At 35.1% G+C, this 23,085-nt stretch overlaps 1 protein-coding gene across 2 annotated transcripts in view; it reads right to left on the reverse strand.

The window, feature by feature from the left end:
- LOC129764989 (tyrosine-protein phosphatase non-receptor type 61F) overlaps nucleotides 1-23,085 on the reverse strand; it is a 66,567-nt gene that overhangs the window by 40,791 nt on the left and 2,691 nt on the right. For both annotated transcript variants that reach the window (XM_055764706.1, XM_055764705.1), the window contains exon 2: nucleotides 6,065-6,238. In XM_055764706.1, coding sequence (XP_055620681.1) covers nucleotides 6,065-6,238 — 174 coding nt within the window. The remainder of the gene's footprint in view (nucleotides 1-6,064; nucleotides 6,239-23,085) is intronic.

Here is a 23,085-nt window from a genome sequence, read left to right on the forward strand (position 1 = left end):
ATTTAAAAATTCAAAATTTACGCTGAAAAAAAAACACCATTATAACCTTCTTTTAAATAATTTTTAAAAATGTTCTAAAAAACTTGATGCATAGCCACACTGGTTATTGTCAGTCATCCATACTTTGGAAGATTGGTACTTCTTCTTCAGGGCAAGGGTTTTTCTTACAACTTTTTCACGTTTTCTTTGAAAATAATTCCTCCTGAAAAACTAATTTACTCGTTTTATTCGCTTCATTTTTGTAACGCGACATTCACGCGATTGACATGTTCCTGACGTGTTCCTAAATTGACAAAAGTTTGCAGAATATGTCAATCGCACGAATTTACACACATAAATGATACGAACTGAACATTAGTAATGAGTGTTCAAAAGAAACATGAAGAAGTTGTTATTAGAAAAACTTTTTCCTCTACAAGTGCTCTTTCAATGTATGGGTGATTTGATTTTTATTGTATGAGTTGTTCCTATATTTTTTTTTTAATTGAAAATATACTTTTCTGAGAAAATGAATTTTAATGTTTAAAATATTTTTTTTCCATCGTAATTTTTTAAAAATTTGTTTGATATTTAATATAATTTTCTGAGAAAATGAATTTTAATTTTTAAAATATTTTTTTTTCCATCGTAATTTTTTTTAAATCTATTTGCTACATTCCATTCTTTGGTCAAAACTTTTTAAGCCTTATAGTTTTTGAGTTGTATTTTTTTTCTAAAAAAGTTAGAAGTATACTCAAAATTAGATCTGAAAAATGTTGATTAGAGAATGGGATATAGAAAACTGTTAAGTTTTTAACCTGATTATATACAATTTCAGCCATTCCATGTCAAACCGATAGAGTCGTTCTCAGATTTTCGTAATAAGTGGTAGTTTCGTTCTTTTTGGCAAACTATTAGACCCGTTTTTTTATTTTTTTGTTAGGGTGCCCATTTTTATTTAAGGGTGACTCGAAATATCGACTTTTTCCCTTTTTCCAAAAAGGACATTTTTCAAAAATTCATAACTTGTGAACTACTGAACCGATTTAGACGGTCGATATATCAAATTAAAGCTAATTAATTTTCGGAAAATACTACGCTTGTAAAAATTTCAGGTTTTGGTTTTGTTTTTATTGATTGTATTTGTTTTTTATAGTTTTCATGCTCTCGGGACCAAGGGTGCTTTATTTTTTTATATTTTTTTATGGAAAGCTTTTTCACATAACATATCTCGAAGCCAGGGAGGCGTTTCTTTTCGTCTTTGAGTTATGACTTTTCAAAGTTACCCGATGGTCCAAAAAACCATTTTTCCCTTTTTTCCCAAAAATGACTTTTTTTCAAAAATTTATTACTTTTGAACTGCTGGACCGATTCATATGATCGACATATCAAATTAAAGTCTACTAGCTAGATTTTTTTGAAAAAATAACACACTTGCCAATTAATTGCATTTTAGTCACATATATCCAGTCTAGTCGCATAGAAATATTGAACGAAAACTGAATACGTGTTAACTTTGGAAAATCATAATTAAAAAACGAAAAATAACACCTCGTTGGTATTCGGATATATTATGTGAAAAAACCTCAACTTTCAGGAAAAAATATAAAAAAATATAGCACCCTTGGTCCCGAAACGATGTAAGCTATAAAAAACAAATATAATCAATAATTACGAAAACAAAATCCATTTTTGAAGAGTGTAATATTTTTTCAGGCAATACTAGCTCATTGGCTTTAATTTGATATGTCGATAATCTGAATCGGTTTAGTAGATCAAAAGTTATGATTTTTTGTAGTGGAAAAAATGGGAAAAAAATTATGTTTCGGACTCCCTGGTTTCGAGTTATATTATGTGAAAAATCCTCAGCTTTCCAGGAAAAAATATAGCACCTTTGGTCCCGAGACTATGAAAGCTATAAAAAACAAATACAATCAATAATAACGAAAACATAATTCCAATTTTCTGCAACTGTAGTATTTTTCCAAAAAAGGCCAGCTAATTTAATATGTCGAATGCCTGAATTGGTCCAGTGGTTCGAAAGTTATGAATTTTTGAAAAAAGTCATTTTTGGCAAAATACAATAAATGGATTTTTCGGACCACCCTAAAATGAGAATCGTCACCCTAACAAAAAAATAAAAAATACGGGTCTAATAATTTGCGAGAAAAAACAAAACTACCACACTTTTGACGAAAATATGAGAACCGCTATATCGGTTTGGCATGGAATGGCTGATTTACAAGTTCTTTTAACTTTATATATTCGAATCCTGTACAACTTCATCAATTTTTTCTTTAGTTAATAACTCAACTGCAAAAACGTTCGAATTTCAACAATGACAGAGTTATTGAACTTCTATTTAGTTTTGAGTTCTGTTGGCTTAAACTGACTCTACTTGAAAAATACGTTACGTATAAGGATTCTGTTCCTTCCATTTGAAAGATAGAAATGATCAGTACGGGATGTAGTTGTGGAACATTTACATTAGTGGATTTAAATAACATTTTAAAAGTGAAAAATTTAGAAGTTAATGATTTTTCATAGTGTTATTACTAATTTTAACCCAAAAATGCATAATAAACATGATTGGTTCTAGGCTGCCTCGGTCGTGCGATTTGACGTCGTTGGATAATTTCCTGTGGGGCTACGTCAAGTCTATGGTCTATGCCAACAAGCCAGCGACGATTGATGAACTTCGTACGAATACCGAACATGAAATGCAGCAGTTTCGGCCGATTTATGTTTGAAAACCGTCGAAAATTGGGTTCAACTTCTGCAAGCGTGCCCGTGGTGGCCATGGAAAAGAAATCGAGTTCCATACATAATGGCATCAAATGTACTTTCAAATGAATAAAAAATTTCATTGATATTCAAAACCGTTTTTGTTTTATTTAGAAAAAAAACTTTGGTAGCGCTCTTATTGAATAACCCGATATAAGGAAAGGGGTGATTTGATCGATTTCTCTTCATCAACTTTTTCTTTAGTCAATAACAAAAACGTTCCAATTTGAGTTTGCTAAGAATCCGATAGATGAGGTTTTGACCTATCGTCCAAATTGTCAAATACATATAGGAATGTGTTCGCAGCTAAGTTATAACCAAAAGAAAGAGCCGATGTAGAGGAATCGATTATGTCACTTACACCCCTTTCATGTTGAGCCCCTCATATATTTTTCAATCTGTATATAATCGGGTCCGACCTGTACTAATGTTTAACTCGTAACATTTCTATGTGTAAATTATCGCGCAAACTATTCAAAAACACATCAAAAACAAACACACAAAAATTTTGTTTTTCGAGAGTCTTGATGAAAAAATGTCATATATTTCAGAAGCCACAAGAGATAGAAAGTTTGCGTCTTTGACAAAAGTCTATTTATCAATATTATCTACAACTTTTCCGAATCCACTATATCGCTATCTTTTCAACAAAATTTAGACTAGTAAAACTTTTTTGTAGGTCGAAATTTCTAACCGACCACTCACGCTTTTCTTCGTACGCCAGGTCAGCCTCAGAGAACGGTCTTTCACTGTAAACACTACTACAAGGAACTGAATGATAAACTTTAGCAAACCTTGTCAGTTGGGGGTACTGCTTAGAGATTAATGATCACCAAATAACAAATAACAGTCGATTTCGTTGGCAATGGAATTTTTTTCCTGAACACGACGCTGACTATCATTATCGTTTGCCACTTCATTGAAACACTCTCAAAAGGTGTCGTAAGCTTCGCGTGTAAAGTTTAATTCAATATCGTCTGTTTTGCTTCGTTTAATTTGATTTATGGTGAAATAAGTGTACCCTCTATCAGATTATTTTTCCTGAAGATAGTTTTGTCCAAAATCCGCGTAAAAATAAACCGGGTAATTTTCAAAATCCGTGTAAAAATCTAACAAACAGTGAATTATTAGTTTAAAATGTAACCCATATCCTAACAAATGATTACCTGATTTTTTTGCATGTTACAATCCTGCTATCTGTATCTTCTTTTATTTTTCAGCTACTAATCAGTGATACAATACTAAATTATTTTGCGAAAAGTTACATCAATTAACATATTGCATTTCACGTGGTTAATGCGTGCCGCGTGAAAAAAACCGCGTAAACTTCGAAATCCGCGTAAATTCCGAAATCCACGTAAAAAAACCGCCTAAAATAAAACCACGTAAAAAGCGACTTCAGTGTACTTACTCTCTCTCTCTCGACTAGTATTAAAATTATTTCAAAACATCCACAGAAATCTTCTCTGTTATTAAATTTTTGTGTAAAAATCCAGCCAAACTGCTATCCGTTTCATAACTACTTTTTACCCACCACGATTCACTGCTATCTAAGATGGTGCTGCCAACGAGCCTGAGATGAGATGGCATGAAATTCGCCTATACTCAACGCAAACAAAACAACGCCAATCAAAGAATATTCTTTTATTTACATTGGAAGTATCACAAAGATTGTGCTTTTGTTGAGGTTTTATAAATTAACTTGATCGTTACAAACAAACAGAAAGGCAGCAATTAAAGTTAAGAGAATACCATTAACTACAAATTTAAATTACACGATCTTCTCATATATTTTGCGAAAAAGAAAAATGTCGCAAACTCTGGGTACTACTTTACTCACTAGTCACCAGTCCGACCTACACAGAGAACGACATGCGGATGGAATCTCCATTTTTAGGATATCGACAAAGCTCAATTTTCCGCAATTTTTTCGAATGCTAATAACTCGAGCTTTACCTTATAGATCGCAGAGATGTTTGCATCAATTTGGGAAGAAATATCAATAACTTTGAGTGAAGTTAAGATATTGACAAGTTCTGCATCGAAAAATGTTTTTATCAGTATGTTCTAAAAGTCTTTCGAAGACAGTTTGTTTGTAGAATTTGAAATATAAAAGTTAGAGCAAAAAAAAATAGTTTTTTTAATGGTGACCCCAACGCAAGTTAGGAAAAACGCGCTATATCGGTTATTTCAAGAGATAGTAAAAAACTTTGTTCTACAAAGATGTTTTAAATAACTGGAACTACAACATTGTCGAACTATGTTTACCTCTATCTATAGAGATAATAAAGTTAGATTTTTTATTTCATCGAAAATGTTGGTCACCCTATTTTTGGCAACATGAAAATGAGCGCTCTATCATATGTAACAACTTCGTTGAAGACAGTTTTTGTCTAGAGAATAACTGTCGAGCTCTAAATGCTAATTTCCACTTGAATGCATCTCCTGGACCATTGTGCAATGAAGTCAAAAATGAATATCTTTTTCTCGGGCGAAGAAGAGAGGGTTTCATTCGAGTGTTCGTAAAAAAGGGCACATTGTACCCCTCAGATCTCTCAATTTTACCAGTCCAAGAAAATTGTGCAAACTTGTTTGAAAAATCCCCTAGAATAGGATACAAGGGTACTTACTAAGGAGACTAACAAATTGGCAGCATATTTATAAAGCAACCTAAAACCCCCTTAATCGTCATCAAAAAGTACGTAAAAGATAAAGCACAAGGATTATCGTCTAAATATTGCAAGAAGTATGTGCACTGAATCGATGAGTGGCATTAGGTGATTTGTTTCTGACCAAAAAAACAATCTAAATTACCCTGATTGCTACACTGAATACTGGCATCTTCTGAGAGAAATAAATATTACCCGATTCAAGCCTAATATTGCCAGTTTTGAAGAGTATTGACAGAGCTATAGACTAGACGCTATAGGCTATAAGCTCTGTAAATACTCTTCAAAACCTTTTAAACTTAATGCCTCAATACCTAGTAAATGTTTGAAGTAATTAAGAATAAGGAGCGAGCCGAAATTATCCGACTGGTGTTTGCATTTTAACTTGCACAACTTTGACTTGTGGTGCGTCTTATCGCATGCATCGACTTATCAAAAAAACTAGAGTTGATCCAAAAATGACAAGTTCAAGCTAAAAAATAAATGGACTTTCAAAGCTCTCATAAAGCCGCTCAATCTGTTTGTATACGAATATTGAGAACCCAATACGGTTTTGGAAAGCTGTACCCAATAAACAACAATAACAAACTATATGCAGAGCGCCCCCCCCAATAAACGAAACTATATTATACCTTGATTAGGTTGGCATTGATGTAGTCAGTCGTGCCACGCTTCAGCACGATCCGGGAGTGGTCGTAGGGAGCGACATCGCGATACCGATTCAGGTGTTTATTCTCCGACTTCTTCGACTCGGCCGTTGTGAAATCCTTCTGTTCCGCTTCCTGTTCGCATTTTCGGCGAATTTCCTGTAACGATACACGGAACAAGAGAAGAGAAAAAATAAAATAGAAACGAAAAACAAGGTCAGAAAATAGTTCATTTGGAACGGTAGACGTGTACACAAGCTGCAGCGCAGAATGAGTACTATTTTTGCTGCAAGAATAAGAAAAAGGAACAATCCGACGCAAATGTATATTTAAAATGGATCGAAGAAATCGAACAAAACAAACAAATTTGGCAAATGGCAAGTGTCAATTCAATAAGTTTCTGCCTTATAGGCACACGGTTTTATCATACGCCGCTTTTTCGTCGAATAGTTTGCGGGATCGGTGTTTTTTTTTCATTAGTCAGAATGCCGGTGCACTTAGTGGAAAAGAACGGTACAATGAGTGATGTTTTTGTCCGGTGAAACGATTGGTGGTGGAGGCGTGTACAAAGGAGATGGTGCTTTCCTTTACTGTCTGTTCCCATTCATTATTGGCCGGCAAAAGCGCTAACAGACAACGATATGAATACTTGTTAAGTTAATGTTCCCTACTTTTGCTTTAATGTTAGTTGTTCCACGCAAAATTGCGACACAAATTCGTTCTCTTCTCTCTCTACAGTTATTCTTTTTCATCGCAGCTTTTGCTTGTGTGTTCATTTCTGTAGAATTTCCAGGCAGATTTCCAAGACTCCAGAAACTGTGATCAGAGGAAAAAAGCTACCAGAATTAGTTGGAATCCACTTTCTAATCTTCTATCTAGTGTTCGTTAACGGATAGCGTAACCAAGGTACATTACCTCGAATAGTATATGCTTTAGGAGTAACGTACGAGGCAAATGGCATTTTAATTATACTCTGGTACAGAATAAACAAGATACGTTTATAATTCCCACACAACACAATGAGAATGCCCTGTCTGCGTCTGGATGAAAAACATGAATGGTTTGCCGATGGCAATCTAAACGCAATCAGCTGTTGTAGATCTTATTATAGTGAACGGTTCTCGTCAAGAAAATCATCCCCACCAATCATATTCGATTATGTGGAATGGAATAAAATGCCACCAGTGGCAACCAAACTATTCCAGGCACAGGCGAGCGTCATACGAATAAACCTACCACTCGATCGTTACACTATCCGTCATAGTGTTTTCAACCGCATTTAATTGGAGTACTGGATGTTTACGTTGTTGCGACCGTTGGCCCGCAGTAAACATTAGTCACATGAGTCAATATTTATGAATTTGGTATGGTCAGGAATCTTGTAAGTATAATTTTGAAAATTTTCAGATTATTGTTGACGTAATATGTCGTTCAATAAATTCAAAGACTAACTAATTTTCATAAACGAGGAGGGTGAAAGTTTGAAAGTACACCCAAAATAGCGTTGGCTGAAAACATGTTATCTTTGGTATAAAAAATGTCATTTCGTGTGCTGGAGGGTTAAATGCGCAAATAATGACCTGTTTTAAAAGCTTTGTATGTATGCGAGCAGATAGCTCTTTCTGTTTTGTTTTCTCATGGGGATTGGGATTGTGCCCAAAAAAAATCCATACGATGTCAACGGGGATCGAACCAAGGCCGGCTGGAATGCAAAGATATTTGACACAACCACGTTATCCATATAGCTGCCAGCGCTGATATATAAAAGCGTGATAATATTACACCTCATAATAAAATGATGTTAGAAAGTGTTTTCTAAGAGGATAAAGAAGAACATGAACGAGAATATTTCTCTGTCTAGGCCGTGCATTTGACAAACTATACGAAAAGCTTTCATATGCTTTCATTTAAATGTGTCTCCTGTTTCTATATATATATCTATACATATCTCTATATATATATATATATATATATATATATATATATATATTTATTTTCCCTATTTAAAAATTGCGATATTATTATTTTTGTGTCAAAAATATTCTAATAATTTAACCGTTGTTCGTTTTTTCAACAGAACGAATTCATTAAAGTTGTTCAATGACTGATGGCGTAACGCCCGCTTCATTGAACATCCATCTACTAATACACAAGTAACAACAATTCATCTAAAGCAGGGAGCATCTCCGACGAGCTGGAAGCCTTTTTGAATGAGCACAATGAGTTATCGAAATTCTTCAAATCACATTTGCTCGGATTACAAAACGACAATCACGCTATTGCCATCAACCCTGATAAAACATCAGCTGGAGAGCACGTGTGTAGATCCAAAGCACAAGCGCTGCTGGAATCATGATGGCACGGTGACACGAGAAATTTTATGCGAAGAAAAAACAATAATCTGGAATTCATCGTTGACACACACCGTTCATACGACCCTCGCTATCTTCTTCTTCAATGGCACTAACGTTCCCAAGGTTTGCCTTCTCAACGTGGTACTACTTGCGTCATTTTTATTAGTAAATAGTTGAGATTTCTATGGCGAACAATACGCCTTGAATGTATTCTGGAGTGGCAAGCCCAAGAATACGCGTGACTACAGTGCAAGTCAGAAGGGTTTCTTTAACGAAAAATCTCTTGCATAAACATTAGACCAACGAGACCCCGTCACAGATACTTAATTCATTATGAACATAATTTCTCATTTTGATTTAATATTTATGAACATGCGACGAAACAGAGGGCGCGCTCGAAGGATTTTTATGTTCATCATATGGTGATTTGACATGGTCAAGAAACGCCAATTCAAGATATCGTAAGCTGTGCCAACAATTTATGGTCGACATATACGCGAAGGTAAAGATTGAACGACTGCAATTCTTACTACACAATCAACAAAAGCGGTGCGAGGAATAATACATTCACTTGCGAGACACTATCATGAGCAACGCCGACACAGCTTTAGTTATAGCCAGGCCAAAGCGCAATGCATTGTCATGACATTGCGCGTGTGTTCAAACACAAAATGAAGATCGATCGTATTCGTCCCCACATATTGTTGGTTGTATTCTATTGAATGGAAAAAGCGCAATTTTGCATTCTGTTCAAGCTCAAGTCCAATCGAGTTGAGCAAATGTGACAACCTTGCCACGCAATTCGACGTAAACAACATTAGTCTCCATGTTCCATTTCTATGAAGCAAAAATAGTAATGGTTTTTCGGATAGAATGAACACGCAAAATTTAGCATTCAAACACATTCAAAACAATTTTAGCATCCAAACGAAATCGAATAATAATTTTCATTCAAATTTCAACAATTTAGAATTATTTCCGGAATTATGCCGATCAGATAGAGAGTAAATTGAACCACAAATACGGATGACTTATTTTGACCATTGTTTCGCGACAAGGCGAATGAATTTAAGAGTGTAAAAGTCGATTTCGAACGAATTGCAAAATCCAATCACTCATATGCATATATGAATATTGAGTTCTACAAATCGGTGAAGAGTAATAAAAACATCCATGAATAAAGGAAGCAATACGGCTGTGTTTCAAACTTAGATTACCGATGTGAATACTCCTCGATTTAATGACAACGATAAAATAACGCGATTCCAAACAGGCCGATTAACCAGCTCCATTAAAGTTAGCTGGCGTATCGCTGTCTTCCAATTTATGAACGAGACCAAGCTGTTATAAACTAAGCTATGTTGAAAATCACATGCACGTATTTTCTAACAAGGAGACAGCAATAAATATTGATTTTCTATATTTCATTTTTTCTACTTTACGACAAACTTATATTAATTCGTTTTTTTATCGGTCACGTTAAAATATTCAAACACACTTACAATACATTAGTGTGTTTTATTCAACACCCAAAATATTCACTAAAAATAATTTATTTGGCAGAACAACGTTTGCCTGGTCAGCTAGTATATATATATATATATATATATATATATATATATATATATATATATATATATATATATATATATATATATATATATATATATATATATATATATATATATATATATATATATATATATATATATATATATATATATATATATATATATATATATATATATATATATATATATATATATATATATATATATATATATATATGTATATCTATATATATAAAAATGGAGTGATGTCTGTCTGATTCTTATAGACTCGGAAACTACTGAACCGATCGACATGAAAATTGGTATGTAGGGGTTTTTGGGGCCGGGGAAGGTTTTCGTGATATTTTGAGACCCCTCCCCCCTCTCTAAGGGGGGCTGCCATACAAATGAAACACAAATTTCTGCATTACTCGGAAATTAACCAAGCAAACGAAACCAAAGTTGGCATGTGAAAGTTTTAGGGTGCCATAAATGTTTCTATGATGGTTAGATACCCCTCCCCCCCCCCTCTTAGGGGTGGCTGCCATACAAATAAAACGCAAATTTCTGCAAATGAACGGCTCTTATATGTACGGCTCTTGAATGAACCACGGTTCAAAAAAGACCCACGGTTCTTTTATGATCCGTGGCTCTTTTTGAAGCGCGGTTCATTTAAGTGCCGTTCATTTGAGAACCAAGGTTCAAAATAGAACTGCGGTTCATAAAAGAACCGTGTTTCTTTTGAGAGCTGGCTTATTGATAAAGAACCGTGAATCGTACGCTTGTTCTGACGAACCGTGGCTAGCGGCAGTGCGGAAGAAATATATGTTTCCCATGCTGCTTTTCAAGTGGTTTCATTTATCTGTTTGTATGTTTGTAAATTTTGGCGGATTACATATTTTCTCGAAATAGAATTCTCCTATCAATATGAGTATCTAATAAAATGACTAGACTAGTAGGACACAGTTATTTATGTAAAATGGAAATCCAAGATGGCGGCAGTTATAAAATGACAGACTACTAATTTCGTCAAAACCCCATCAATATGGGTATCAAATGAAAGGGTTTGCCTAGTAGATCACAGTTATTTATGAAAAATGTAAATCCAAAATGGCCGCCACCCCAAAATGGCGAAATATGATTTTTTTCCAAAACCTCCTCAATATGGGTATCTAATGAATGGACTTGACTAGTCGAACACAGTTATTAATGAAAAATGTAAATCCAAAATGGCGACCGTTACGAAATGGCAGACTACATTTCTTCTGAAAACCCCATCATATGGGTATCAGATGAACGGGGTCGACAAGTAAATCACAGTCCCGCATATGGTATCGAATGAAATGATTTGACTAATATAATACAGTTAATCATAAAAATATTCCATTCGAAATATTTTAAAAACGTTTGGGATATAAAACGGGGAGAAAACTGTGTCGTTATCGAAAACTGCTATATTCTCCCGACTGATAATTCGACATGATCAACATTATATGGATCAAGTGAAATCAGTTCTAGTGATTATAAAAAAGCTCTGTATAAATTGATTCCGGAGCTGGTAAAGCGATCTACAAATCTTGAGTCAGACGAATTAGTAGCCTAACAAATACCGTTAGATCCTCGCTTCAAGCACCAAGGTTTTGGGGATAACAGAAAGTACAACTATGCACACCAGTCGTTGATAAGGATGCTAAAAATGACATCCATAGAACACACACATACGAAACTACCACAAATTGTTGGTGATGAAGCTCTGTCATCTGTATGGGAGGAGTTTAATGCATTGGTTGGCCATCCTCGATCCTCACATGATCCAAAAGCTGTTGCAACATCTATTGTAGATAAACATTTAGCGGAACCACATTTGCTGTGACTAAGCGACCCTTCGTTTTGGTGGAATGAAAGGAAATTTTTCTCTCCGCGGCTGTATCTTTTTTTTGAAATAATTATGTATTCCGGCGACTTCAGTACCATATGAGCGAGTTTTCCCGAAAGCAAGAATAAAGAATATCATTGTGATGGAAATATTTCAGAGAAAACCTTTAGTAATATTTTTACTTTTCTCTGCACTGATTATTGTTTTAAACCTTATTTTTTACGTCTTCCATTCTTTACATATCCGAATGAACCAGTTCTTGAAAAGAGCCGTCGAGCCGCTCAAATGAGCCGGCTCTTTTCATTGAGCGCACGGCTCTGAGCTCACTGAAATGAACCGTTTTGCCCATCTCTAGCTCAGAACCTTAATGCAATGGCGTCAGTTTGATGCAATGATTGCAATGCTAGAGACATCAGTGAGTGAGTAATTTGGTCGCGTCCACAGCTCAGTCTAAAACGAAGACATGTGATGGTGCAAACAAGAAAGAACAAGCGATGTTCATTGTTTCATATCTAGAATGATACTGAAAGTTTGCCTTTCCTTCTTTTCTTTGTTGAATTAAAGAGACTTTAAACTTCTTCAGTTCATTTGTCTCTAGCCTTCAAAAAGGCCATTGGAAAACTCTACTCTTTCCTCATATTACTCCTTCACCTCCATTGCCTTGACAAAACCATTCGATCCCTCGCTGTCCAGCTGGCCTAGCAACGGTGTTGTCCAGTGGATGTCCTCACGAAGAATGAAGTTTTTCTTAACAAGATCCACTGTTTATACTCTAGGCAAATATTTCCCTTCGTTCTTCTTCTTTTCCTTTGTTCACGGAGACTTTACATCTTACTATTTCCACTTCGTTGCTCGTCGATAAGTTGCTTGTTATTGACAGCTCTGTTCGGGAAAGCACCCAAATCGACAGAAAAAATGTATGAGGAAATCGCCAGAATCCGTTTACGGCAAAAATAGTTATTAATAGGAAATGTTAAAACTGTTCCCGACGTATTTAAACCCTATTTTTATGGATCATATGTTTATTATTATGAATCATTTTTCACTAGGTTGCTCTAATTTCACAATTATATTTAAACTGCTTATATTTTAATTTAATACATTACATATTTCTGATGCTAGTTGTTGCACTCGGATGGTTCTATTTGTGTACACTGTTGTGGTTCTAATAGTGTAAAATAACAAGAAATTCTACTCTACAGAAAAGAATTTAACCCAGTTAGGAAAAAGTTGAATTTTTGTTCATATCCTTGACTGTTTTTCACTTTTTCTAATCGGAATATATGAGGGGTGATAGATAATTGCATCAATTGATAGGAAATACTTCTACGCATCTTCCACAATGAATAAAATGTTATTTTTCATGATGATAAACGAGTGGAGGCGATCTGGCGTAGTGGTAACATCCATGCCTCTCACGCTAAAGGTCACGAGTTCAATTCTCACTCCCGAAATTCTTCCAAAAATGGAAGTAAAAGTGACGAACCAGCCAAATGAGTTGAAAGTCACTTTAATTCAGATAAAAAAAAAAAAAAAAAATGTCACAGGAGGGTTGTGTCCGAGACACGACCGCATAGTTGACGTAGGATTCCGTTGGGCTATTTGTTGATTTTGGATATGCTTGAAGAATTACATCGTTAAACTCTTTGATGATGATTTGATGGCCCTGAAAAGGACAATTTTGTTTGGTTGCTGGGTATTGTTTGTTCACTTGACTAGTGTTTACCGAGTGATGATGACAGAAGTATGGTAAACAGTCGTTGGGTGGTGCGTATCAGATAGAAGATGCCTAAGTGGAATGAGATATGAAGAAAACCGCCCTCTGTAACCCTAGACGAGATACCTCCTGTTATGTATGGATGAAATAAAGAAAAAAAAACTCATCAATGTAATATAAGATAATTATCAATACCGACCACAATTATCTATTTTTCTCATCAGTAAAACCATGTTACTTTAATATAGTGAAAACATATTTGAAACGGAAAAGGTAATTTTGTTTTATAATTTTTACTTTCTGAGCGTTCATTCAACCCAATGCGAATTTTAATCGGACTAACAAACCCTGATACTATATGTAAAGCATATGGGAAATCACTTTTTTTTGAATATTTCTTCACTTTTTAAATTTTTTCTCGCCGCATGAACTTTCCTTGGGTGATTGGTTTTGGTTGGTCACCTTGGTTTTTATTTATGAAAAGTGAAATAAATCGTTTCATACATCAAGTTATTTTTAGCACAATTACTACCATATACAATTTTACACTTACACTTGTACTAAATTTTTCACAATACACTAGCGGTCATTGATATGAAATTTGACGAAGCAACCAACATTGAAGTTCAAAATTTAAATTTAATTTGCTAGAATCAATCGTATCACTCACCCTACTTGCAATATAAAAATGCCCTTCACTTGCATATATTTGCAATTTAGATGTCCCTCGGGCACCTTGGTTTTGATGTCTCTGTTAGGGAACACATTACGGTAGGAACAAAAGTTCCCCCTACTTACATGTATTTGCTATGCCGATTACCCCCAGGCAGCTTGGTTTTGATGTCTCTGTTAGGGAACCGCCGCATGTGTCGTCAATTTCGACCAATTAGAAGTGGATATTTCCGTTAGGTAGGGGTTGAGATTTTTCAATTGTTTGATAGTTAGATTCATGACATATATCATTTTCTTTAATATAAAAAATTATTATGGAGTTCTGAAATCGATTGACGCAAAAATTTAATCAATCCATCATGAAATGACTGAGCAATAAGCGTTTGAAATTGGACAATTTTCACGATGTGCTCGATTTTCGATTTTCAATTTGTACCCCAATATGTTCCCGAAAGAAGTAATCCTACGTCAAAAAAAAAGATGATAAACGTATGTAGAAGATTTTTTTTCATCGAATATGATCCTCTATCACATTCTGAAAGATTCCGGATATATGTAATTTTTTGTGTGAGAAAGGTGTTTTCTGACATTAAGGGGATAAATCAAAAATAGAATTCTTATATATTCCAAACACAAAAAATATATGTGTATTAAACCAATGAAAACATTTCTTTTGACTCAATTATGGGTTGCAGGGTATTAAAGGATTCGATTGTATTCTATGAAAAGCAACTGGAGACTGTAAAAAATCGCGTCCGTTCGGTATTTGGTCGGTGTTAAGTCAGAGGGGACCAAGTCGCCAAATTGAAAATTTCGAGTTATTGATTACATTTGGTTAAGCATTATGTAAGCTACATACCACATTTATCAGATTTCGAAAATCACGCATACAGCAGGTATAATTGGTCGAAATTGTTCTGATTAATCAACGAAAACCCCTCATAGTATGCAGTCAGAGCGGACCATGTACCATTTAGCATGGCGAAATGGCTCTATATCATGTGCAGAGTGGACCATGTATCAATCATTTGCATATTGAATTTAAACAATTTTCAAGCGCCGAATTCAAACCGACAAAACATTTCTTGAAGCTAATAGGTACCTTGTTGAAATGTGCTTGTATCCGTTAGTGTAAAATGTTCACATCCGATTCATAAGAATCAGATAGTCAGACAGACAGAAATATATATATATATATATATATATATATATATATATATATATATACTAGCTAACACGGCAAACTTCGTCCCGCCCATTTACTTGATTAATTCTCGAGTAATGCAGAAATTTGCGTTTTATTTGTATGGCAGCCACCCCTAAGAGGGGGGGGGGGAGGGGTATCTAACCATCATAGAAACATTTATGGCACCCTAAAACTTTCACATGCCAACTTTGGTTTCGTTTGCTTGGTTAATTTCCGAGTAATGCAGAAATTTGTGTTTCATTTGTATGGCAGCCCCCCTTAGAGAGGGGGGAGGGGTCTCAAAATATCACGAAAACCTTCCCCGGCCCCAAAAACCCCTACATACCAATTTTCATGTCGATCGGTTCAGTAGTTTCCGAGTCTATAAGAATCAGACAGACATCACTCCATTTTTATATATATATATATATATATATATATATATATATATATATATATATATATATATATATATATATATATATATATATATATATATATATATATATATCTATATATATAAAAATGGAGTGATGTCTGTCTGATTCTTATAGACTCGGAAACTACTGAACCGATCGACATGAAAATTGGTATGTAGGGGTTTTTGGGGCCGGGGAAGGTTTTCGTGATATTTTGAGACCCCTCCCCCCTCTCTAAGGGGGGCTGCCATACAAATGAAACACAAATTTCTGCATTACTCGGAAATTAACCAAGCAAACGAAACCAAAGTTGGCATGTGAAAGTTTTAGGGTGCCATAAATGTTTCTATGATGGTTAGATACCCCTCCCCCCCCCCTCTTAGGGGTGGCTGCCATACAAATAAAACGCAAATTTCTGCATTACTCGAGAATTAATCAAGTAAATGGGCGGGACGAAGTTTGCCGTGTTAGCTAGTATATATATATATATATATATATATATATATATATATATATATATATATATATATATATTTCTGTCTGTCTGACTATCTGATTCTTATGAATCGGATGTGAACATTTTACACTAACGGATACAAGCACATTTCAACAAGGTACCTATTAGCTTCAAGAAATGTTTTGTCGGTTTGAATTCGGCGCTTGAAAATTGTTTAAATTCAATATGCAAATGATTGATACATGGTCCACTCTGCACATGATATAGAGCCATTTCGCCATGCTAAATGGTACATGGTCCGCTCTGACTGCATACTATGAGGGGTTTTCGTTGATTAATCAGAACAATTTCGACCAATTATACCTGCTGTATGCGTGATTTTCGAAATCTGATAAATGTGGTATGTAGCTTACATAATGCTTAACCAAATGTAATCAATAACTCGAAATTTTCAATTTGGCGACTTGGTCCCCTCTGACTTAACACCGACCAAATACCGAACGGACGCGATTTTTTACAGTCTCCAGTTGCTTTTCATAGAATACAATCGAATCCTTTAATACCCTGCAACCCATAATTGAGTCAAAAGAAATGTTTTCATTGGTTTAATACACATATATTTTTTGTGTTTGGAATATATAAGAATTCTATTTTTGATTTATCCCCTTAATGTCAGAAAACACCTTTCTCACACAAAAAATTACATATATCCGGAATCTTTCAGAATGTGATAGAGGATCATATTCGATGAAAAAAAATCTTCTACATACGTTTATCATCTTTTTTTTTGACGTAGGATTACTTCTTTCGGGAACATATTGGGGTACAAATTGAAAATCGAAAATCGAGCACATCGTGAAAATTGTCCAATTTCAAACGCTTATTGCTCAGTCATTTCATGATGGATTGATTAAATTTTTGCGTCAATCGATTTCAGAACTCCATAATAATTTTTTATATTAAAGAAAATGATATATGTCATGAATCTAACTATCAAACAATTGAAAAATCTCAACCCCTACCTAACGGAAATATCCACTTCTAATTGGTCGAAATTGACGACACATGCGGCGGTTCCCTAACAGAGACATCAAAACCAAGCTGCCTGGGGGTAATCGGCATAGCAAATACATGTAAGTAGGGGGAACTTTTGTTCCTACCGTAATGTGTTCCCTAACAGAGACATCAAAACCAAGGTGCCCGAGGGACATCTAAATTGCAAATATATGCAAGTGAAGGGCATTTTTATATTGCAAGTAGGGTGAGTGATACGATTGATTCTAGCAAATTAAATTTAAATTTTGAACTTCAATGTTGGTTGCTTCGTCAAATTTCATATCAATGACCGCTAGTGTATTGTGAAAAATTTAGTACAAGTGTAAGTGTAAAATTGTATATGGTAGTAATTGTGCTAAAAATAACTTGATGTATGAAACGATTTATTTCACTTTTCATAAATAAAAACCAAGGTGACCAACCAAAACCAATCACCCAAGGAAAGTTCATGCGGCGAGAAAAAATTTAAAAAGTGAAGAAATATTCAAAAAAAAGTGATTTCCCATATGCTTTACATATAGTATCAGGGTTTGTTAGTCCGATTAAAATTCGCATTGGGTTGAATGAACGCTCAGAAAGTAAAAATTATAAAACAAAATTACCTTTTCCGTTTCAAATATGTTTTCACTATATTAAAGTAACATGGTTTTACTGATGAGAAAAATAGATAATTGTGGTCGGTATTGATAATTATCTTATATTACATTGATGAGTTTTTTTTTCTTTATTTCATCCATACATAACAGGAGGTATCTCGTCTAGGGTTACAGAGGGCGGTTTTCTTCATATCTCATTCCACTTAGGCATCTTCTATCTGATACGCACCACCCAACGACTGTTTACCATACTTCTGTCATCATCACTCGGTAAACACTAGTCAAGTGAACAAACAATACCCAGCAACCAAACAAAATTGTCCTTTTCAGGGCCATCAAATCATCATCAAAGAGTTTAACGATGTAATTCTTCAAGCATATCCAAAATCAACAAATAGCCCAACGGAATCCTACGTCAACTATGCGGTCGTGTCTCGGACACAACCCTCCTGTGACATTTTTTTTTTTTTTTTTTTATCTGAATTAAAGTGACTTTCAACTCATTTGGCTGGTTCGTCACTTTTACTTCCATTTTTGGAAGAATTTCGGGAGTGAGAATTGAACTCGTGACCTTTAGCGTGAGAGGCATGGATGTTACCACTACGCCAGATCGCCTCCACTCGTTTATCATCATGAAAAATAACATTTTATTCATTGTGGAAGATGCGTAGAAGTATTTCCTATCAATTGATGCAATTATCTATCACCCCTCATATATTCCGATTAGAAAAAGTGAAAAACAGTCAAGGATATGAACAAAAATTCAACTTTTTCCTAACTGGGTTAAATTCTTTTCTGTAGAGTAGAATTTCTTGTTATTTTACACTATTAGAACCACAACAGTGTACACAAATAGAACCATCCGAGTGCAACAACTAGCATCAGAAATATGTAATGTATTAAATTAAAATATAAGCAGTTTAAATATAATTGTGAAATTAGAGCAACCTAGTGAAAAATGATTCATAATAATAAACATATGATCCATAAAAATAGGGTTTAAATACGTCGGGAACAGTTTTAACATTTCCTATTAATAACTATTTTTGCCGTAAACGGATTCTGGCGATTTCCTCATACATTTTTTCTGTCGATTTGGGTGCTTTCCCGAACAGAGCTGTCAATAACAAGCAACTTATCGACGAGCAACGAAGTGGAAATAGTAAGATGTAAAGTCTCCGTGAACAAAGGAAAAGAAGAAGAACGAAGGGAAATATTTGCCTAGAGTATAAACAGTGGATCTTGTTAAGAAAAACTTCATTCTTCGTGAGGACATCCACTGGACAACACCGTTGCTAGGCCAGCTGGACAGCGAGGGATCGAATGGTTTTGTCAAGGCAATGGAGGTGAAGGAGTAATATGAGGAAAGAGTAGAGTTTTCCAATGGCCTTTTTGAAGGCTAGAGACAAATGAACTGAAGAAGTTTAAAGTCTCTTTAATTCAACAAAGAAAAGAAGGAAAGGCAAACTTTCAGTATCATTCTAGATATGAAACAATGAACATCGCTTGTTCTTTCTTGTTTGCACCATCACATGTCTTCGTTTTAGACTGAGCTGTGGACGCGACCAAATTACTCACTCACTGATGTCTCTAGCATTGCAATCATTGCATCAAACTGACGCCATTGCATTAAGGTTCTGAGCTAGAGATGGGCAAAACGGTTCATTTCAGTGAGCTCAGAGCCGTGCGCTCAATGAAAAGAGCCGGCTCATTTGAGCGGCTCGACGGCTCTTTTCAAGAACTGGTTCATTCGGATATGTAAAGAATGGAAGACGTAAAAAATAAGGTTTAAAACAATAATCAGTGCAGAGAAAAGTAAAAATATTACTAAAGGTTTTCTCTGAAATATTTCCATCACAATGATATTCTTTATTCTTGCTTTCGGGAAAACTCGCTCATATGGTACTGAAGTCGCCGGAATACATAATTATTTCAAAAAAAAGATACAGCCGCGGAGAGAAAAATTTCCTTTCATTCCACCAAAACGAAGGGTCGCTTAGTCACAGCAAATGTGGTTCCGCTAAATGTTTATCTACAATAGATGTTGCAACAGCTTTTGGATCATGTGAGGATCGAAGATGGCCAACCAATGCATTAAACTCCTCCCATACAGATGACAGAGCTTCATCACCAACAATTTGTGGTAGTTTCGTATGTGTGTGTTCTATGGATGTCATTTTTAGCATCCTTATCAACGACTGGTGTGCATAGTTGTACTTTCTGTTATCCCCAAAACCTTGGTGCTTGAAGCGAGGATCTAACGGTATTTGTTAGGCTACTAATTCGTCTGACTCAAGATTTGTAGATCGCTTTACCAGCTCCGGAATCAATTTATACAGAGCTTTTTTATAATCACTAGAACTGATTTCACTTGATCCATATAATGTTGATCATGTCGAATTATCAGTCGGGAGAATATAGCAGTTTTCGATAACGACACAGTTTTCTCCCCGTTTTATATCCCAAACGTTTTTAAAATATTTCGAATGGAATATTTTTATGATTAACTGTATTATATTAGTCAAATCATTTCATTCGATACCATATGCGGGACTGTGATTTACTTGTCGACCCCGTTCATCTGATACCCATATGATGGGGTTTTCAGAAGAAATGTAGTCTGCCATTTCGTAACGGTCGCCATTTTGGATTTACATTTTTCATTAATAACTGTGTTCGACTAGTCAAGTCCATTCATTAGATACCCATATTGAGGAGGTTTTGGAAAAAAATCATATTTCGCCATTTTGGGGTGGCGGCCATTTTGGATTTACATTTTTCATAAATAACTGTGATCTACTAGGCAAACCCTTTCATTTGATACCCATATTGATGGGGTTTTGACGAAATTAGTAGTCTGTCATTTTATAACTGCCGCCATCTTGGATTTCCATTTTACATAAATAACTGTGTCCTACTAGTCTAGTCATTTTATTAGATACTCATATTGATAGGAGAATTCGATTTCGAGAAAATATGTAATCCGCCAAAATTTACAAACATACAAACAGATAAATGAAACCACTTGAAAAGCAGCATGGGAAACATATATTTCTTCCGCACTGCCGCTAGCCACGGTTCGTCAGAACAAGCGTACGATTCACGGTTCTTTATCAATAAGCCAGCTCTCAAAAGAAACACGGTTCTTTTATGAACCGCAGTTCTTTTTTGAACCTTGGTTCTCAAATGAACGGCACTTAAATGAACCGCGCTTCAAAAAGAGCCACGGATCATAAAAGAACCGTGGGTCTTTTTTGAACCGTGGTTCATTCAAGAGCCGTACATATAAGAGCCGTTCATTTGAGAGCCGCGGCTCATTTTTAAAGAACCGTGGATCGTACGCTCTTTCTGACGTACCGGCTCAAATGAGCGGCTCGTGAGCGCTCGCCCAACTCTATTCTGAGCTACACAATTGTGTGGGGAATCATCCAGCTAGGCTATCGTCAGCTCACCAAGAAAATAAATGTTCTGGAATTTGACGGTACGAAAACTCTCTCCACAAAGGATGACAGCTAAGCCAATCTAGACTGGCAATATTCACAGAAATAACGACGAGATTAAGTTTGAGGAACAAATTGCTTTATTGAGGATAATGTGTATGTAGATGTATCCCCAGAGTTATTAATGTAGGAATACGTTTCATAGTGCAAAATTACCCAAGAGAAAAATTTTGAATCCACAGTCAATATAAAGAGATTTTAATTGTAAATTATTCGTCTGATTCTAAGTCTTCTTGAAAGGCGTTAACGTTCCCTGTGGAACTTTGACCGTCTCAAAGTATGCATTAGTTAGCGTCATTTATTAATACTTAGTTGAGATTTCTTAAGCCAAATAACACGCCTTGAATGTATTCCGAGGGCAAGCTCTAGAATACGCGTGAGAATCAAACTCTAATAATGAGACTATGGTGAATATATCTATAACCGTACTAAATATCATAAAAAATAAGGAAAATTCAACAAGTCTTCAACTACTGACATGCTTTCCTCATTTGTTGAGTAAATATTCATTTCAAAGCATGAACGATGAATTCAGTGAAAATTTTAATATTGATTTCTCTGAAATTGATTGTAGCTGTAGGTTTTTTGAAAAAATATCAATAATCAAAAAGTCAGGCGGAACACTAGCATTTCCGATATATACTCTGTTTCTGGTGGGATTTGGAATGGATTCTGTATTATGAGCTACTACCAAGCAACCTGTTTCTTACATGTATGGCTCGCAGCAGTTTTCGACGAGAAAGCAAACATGTTCTGGGAGGATAGAATTTTTAAGCTGTGTGAAAGATGACGAAAGATTGTGAAACAAAACTATGGATACGAAATTAAATTATAATGTTTTAATTGAAAATGATGTTTTTGTTTGTTTGTTAACTTTCCGGACAACCCAATATGAGCTATGCTGATTTATCCTGATTTTTATTTTCCCTGATTTTTTTAAACTATAGTTGGCAATCCTGGTCCCACCATGTATTTTTCGTAGATCCATAATGAATGAATCGGTTCAAGTAGGGGATATGAGGGTAAGACGGACATGTGAAGGAAAACTTCAATTGTATCTTTGGAAACTCAAATTTAAAAGTTTCTTACAGTTCAATATACTGGTTTTCGAAATAACTGGCCAAATTTTCTATGAAAATGTGTTTTTCCATCTTTTTTGCTAAAATTTAAACAAGCCAAAAAGTAGAACATTTTTGTTGGTGCGGGTATAATGCACATGTAGTGGGGGGAATATGGACAGGTTCATAATAAACGAAGCGTACAGGTTTATCGCTCGCGAGAAAAATAATTTTGAAATTCATAATGCAACTATACAAATCAATCACCTGTCCATTATACCCCCACTGTCCATCTTACCCTCAGCTCCCCTACAAGAATTTCATGTCACACTTTCAGAAGGGCTAATGCACTCATTTCGGGTTTGAAATATCGAACTAATTCTCAAACAAATAGAAAAAAAGTTTAACAGAACACGTGTACACTTTGATAGCGAATGCCTAATAACAAGGAGATTTATATTCTGCAAAGGAATTGCAGATCATTCCCTTCTTCATAAAACGATGTTTTTATGCATAATCTTTCGGATTACCTTATTGTTTGTTCCCAGTATTTCAAAAAACAACA

The sequence above is a fragment of the Toxorhynchites rutilus genome, chromosome 2, assembly GCF_029784135.1.
Source record: "Toxorhynchites rutilus septentrionalis strain SRP chromosome 2, ASM2978413v1, whole genome shotgun sequence".
In the NCBI taxonomy this organism is placed as follows: Eukaryota; Metazoa; Arthropoda; class Insecta; order Diptera; family Culicidae; genus Toxorhynchites; species Toxorhynchites rutilus.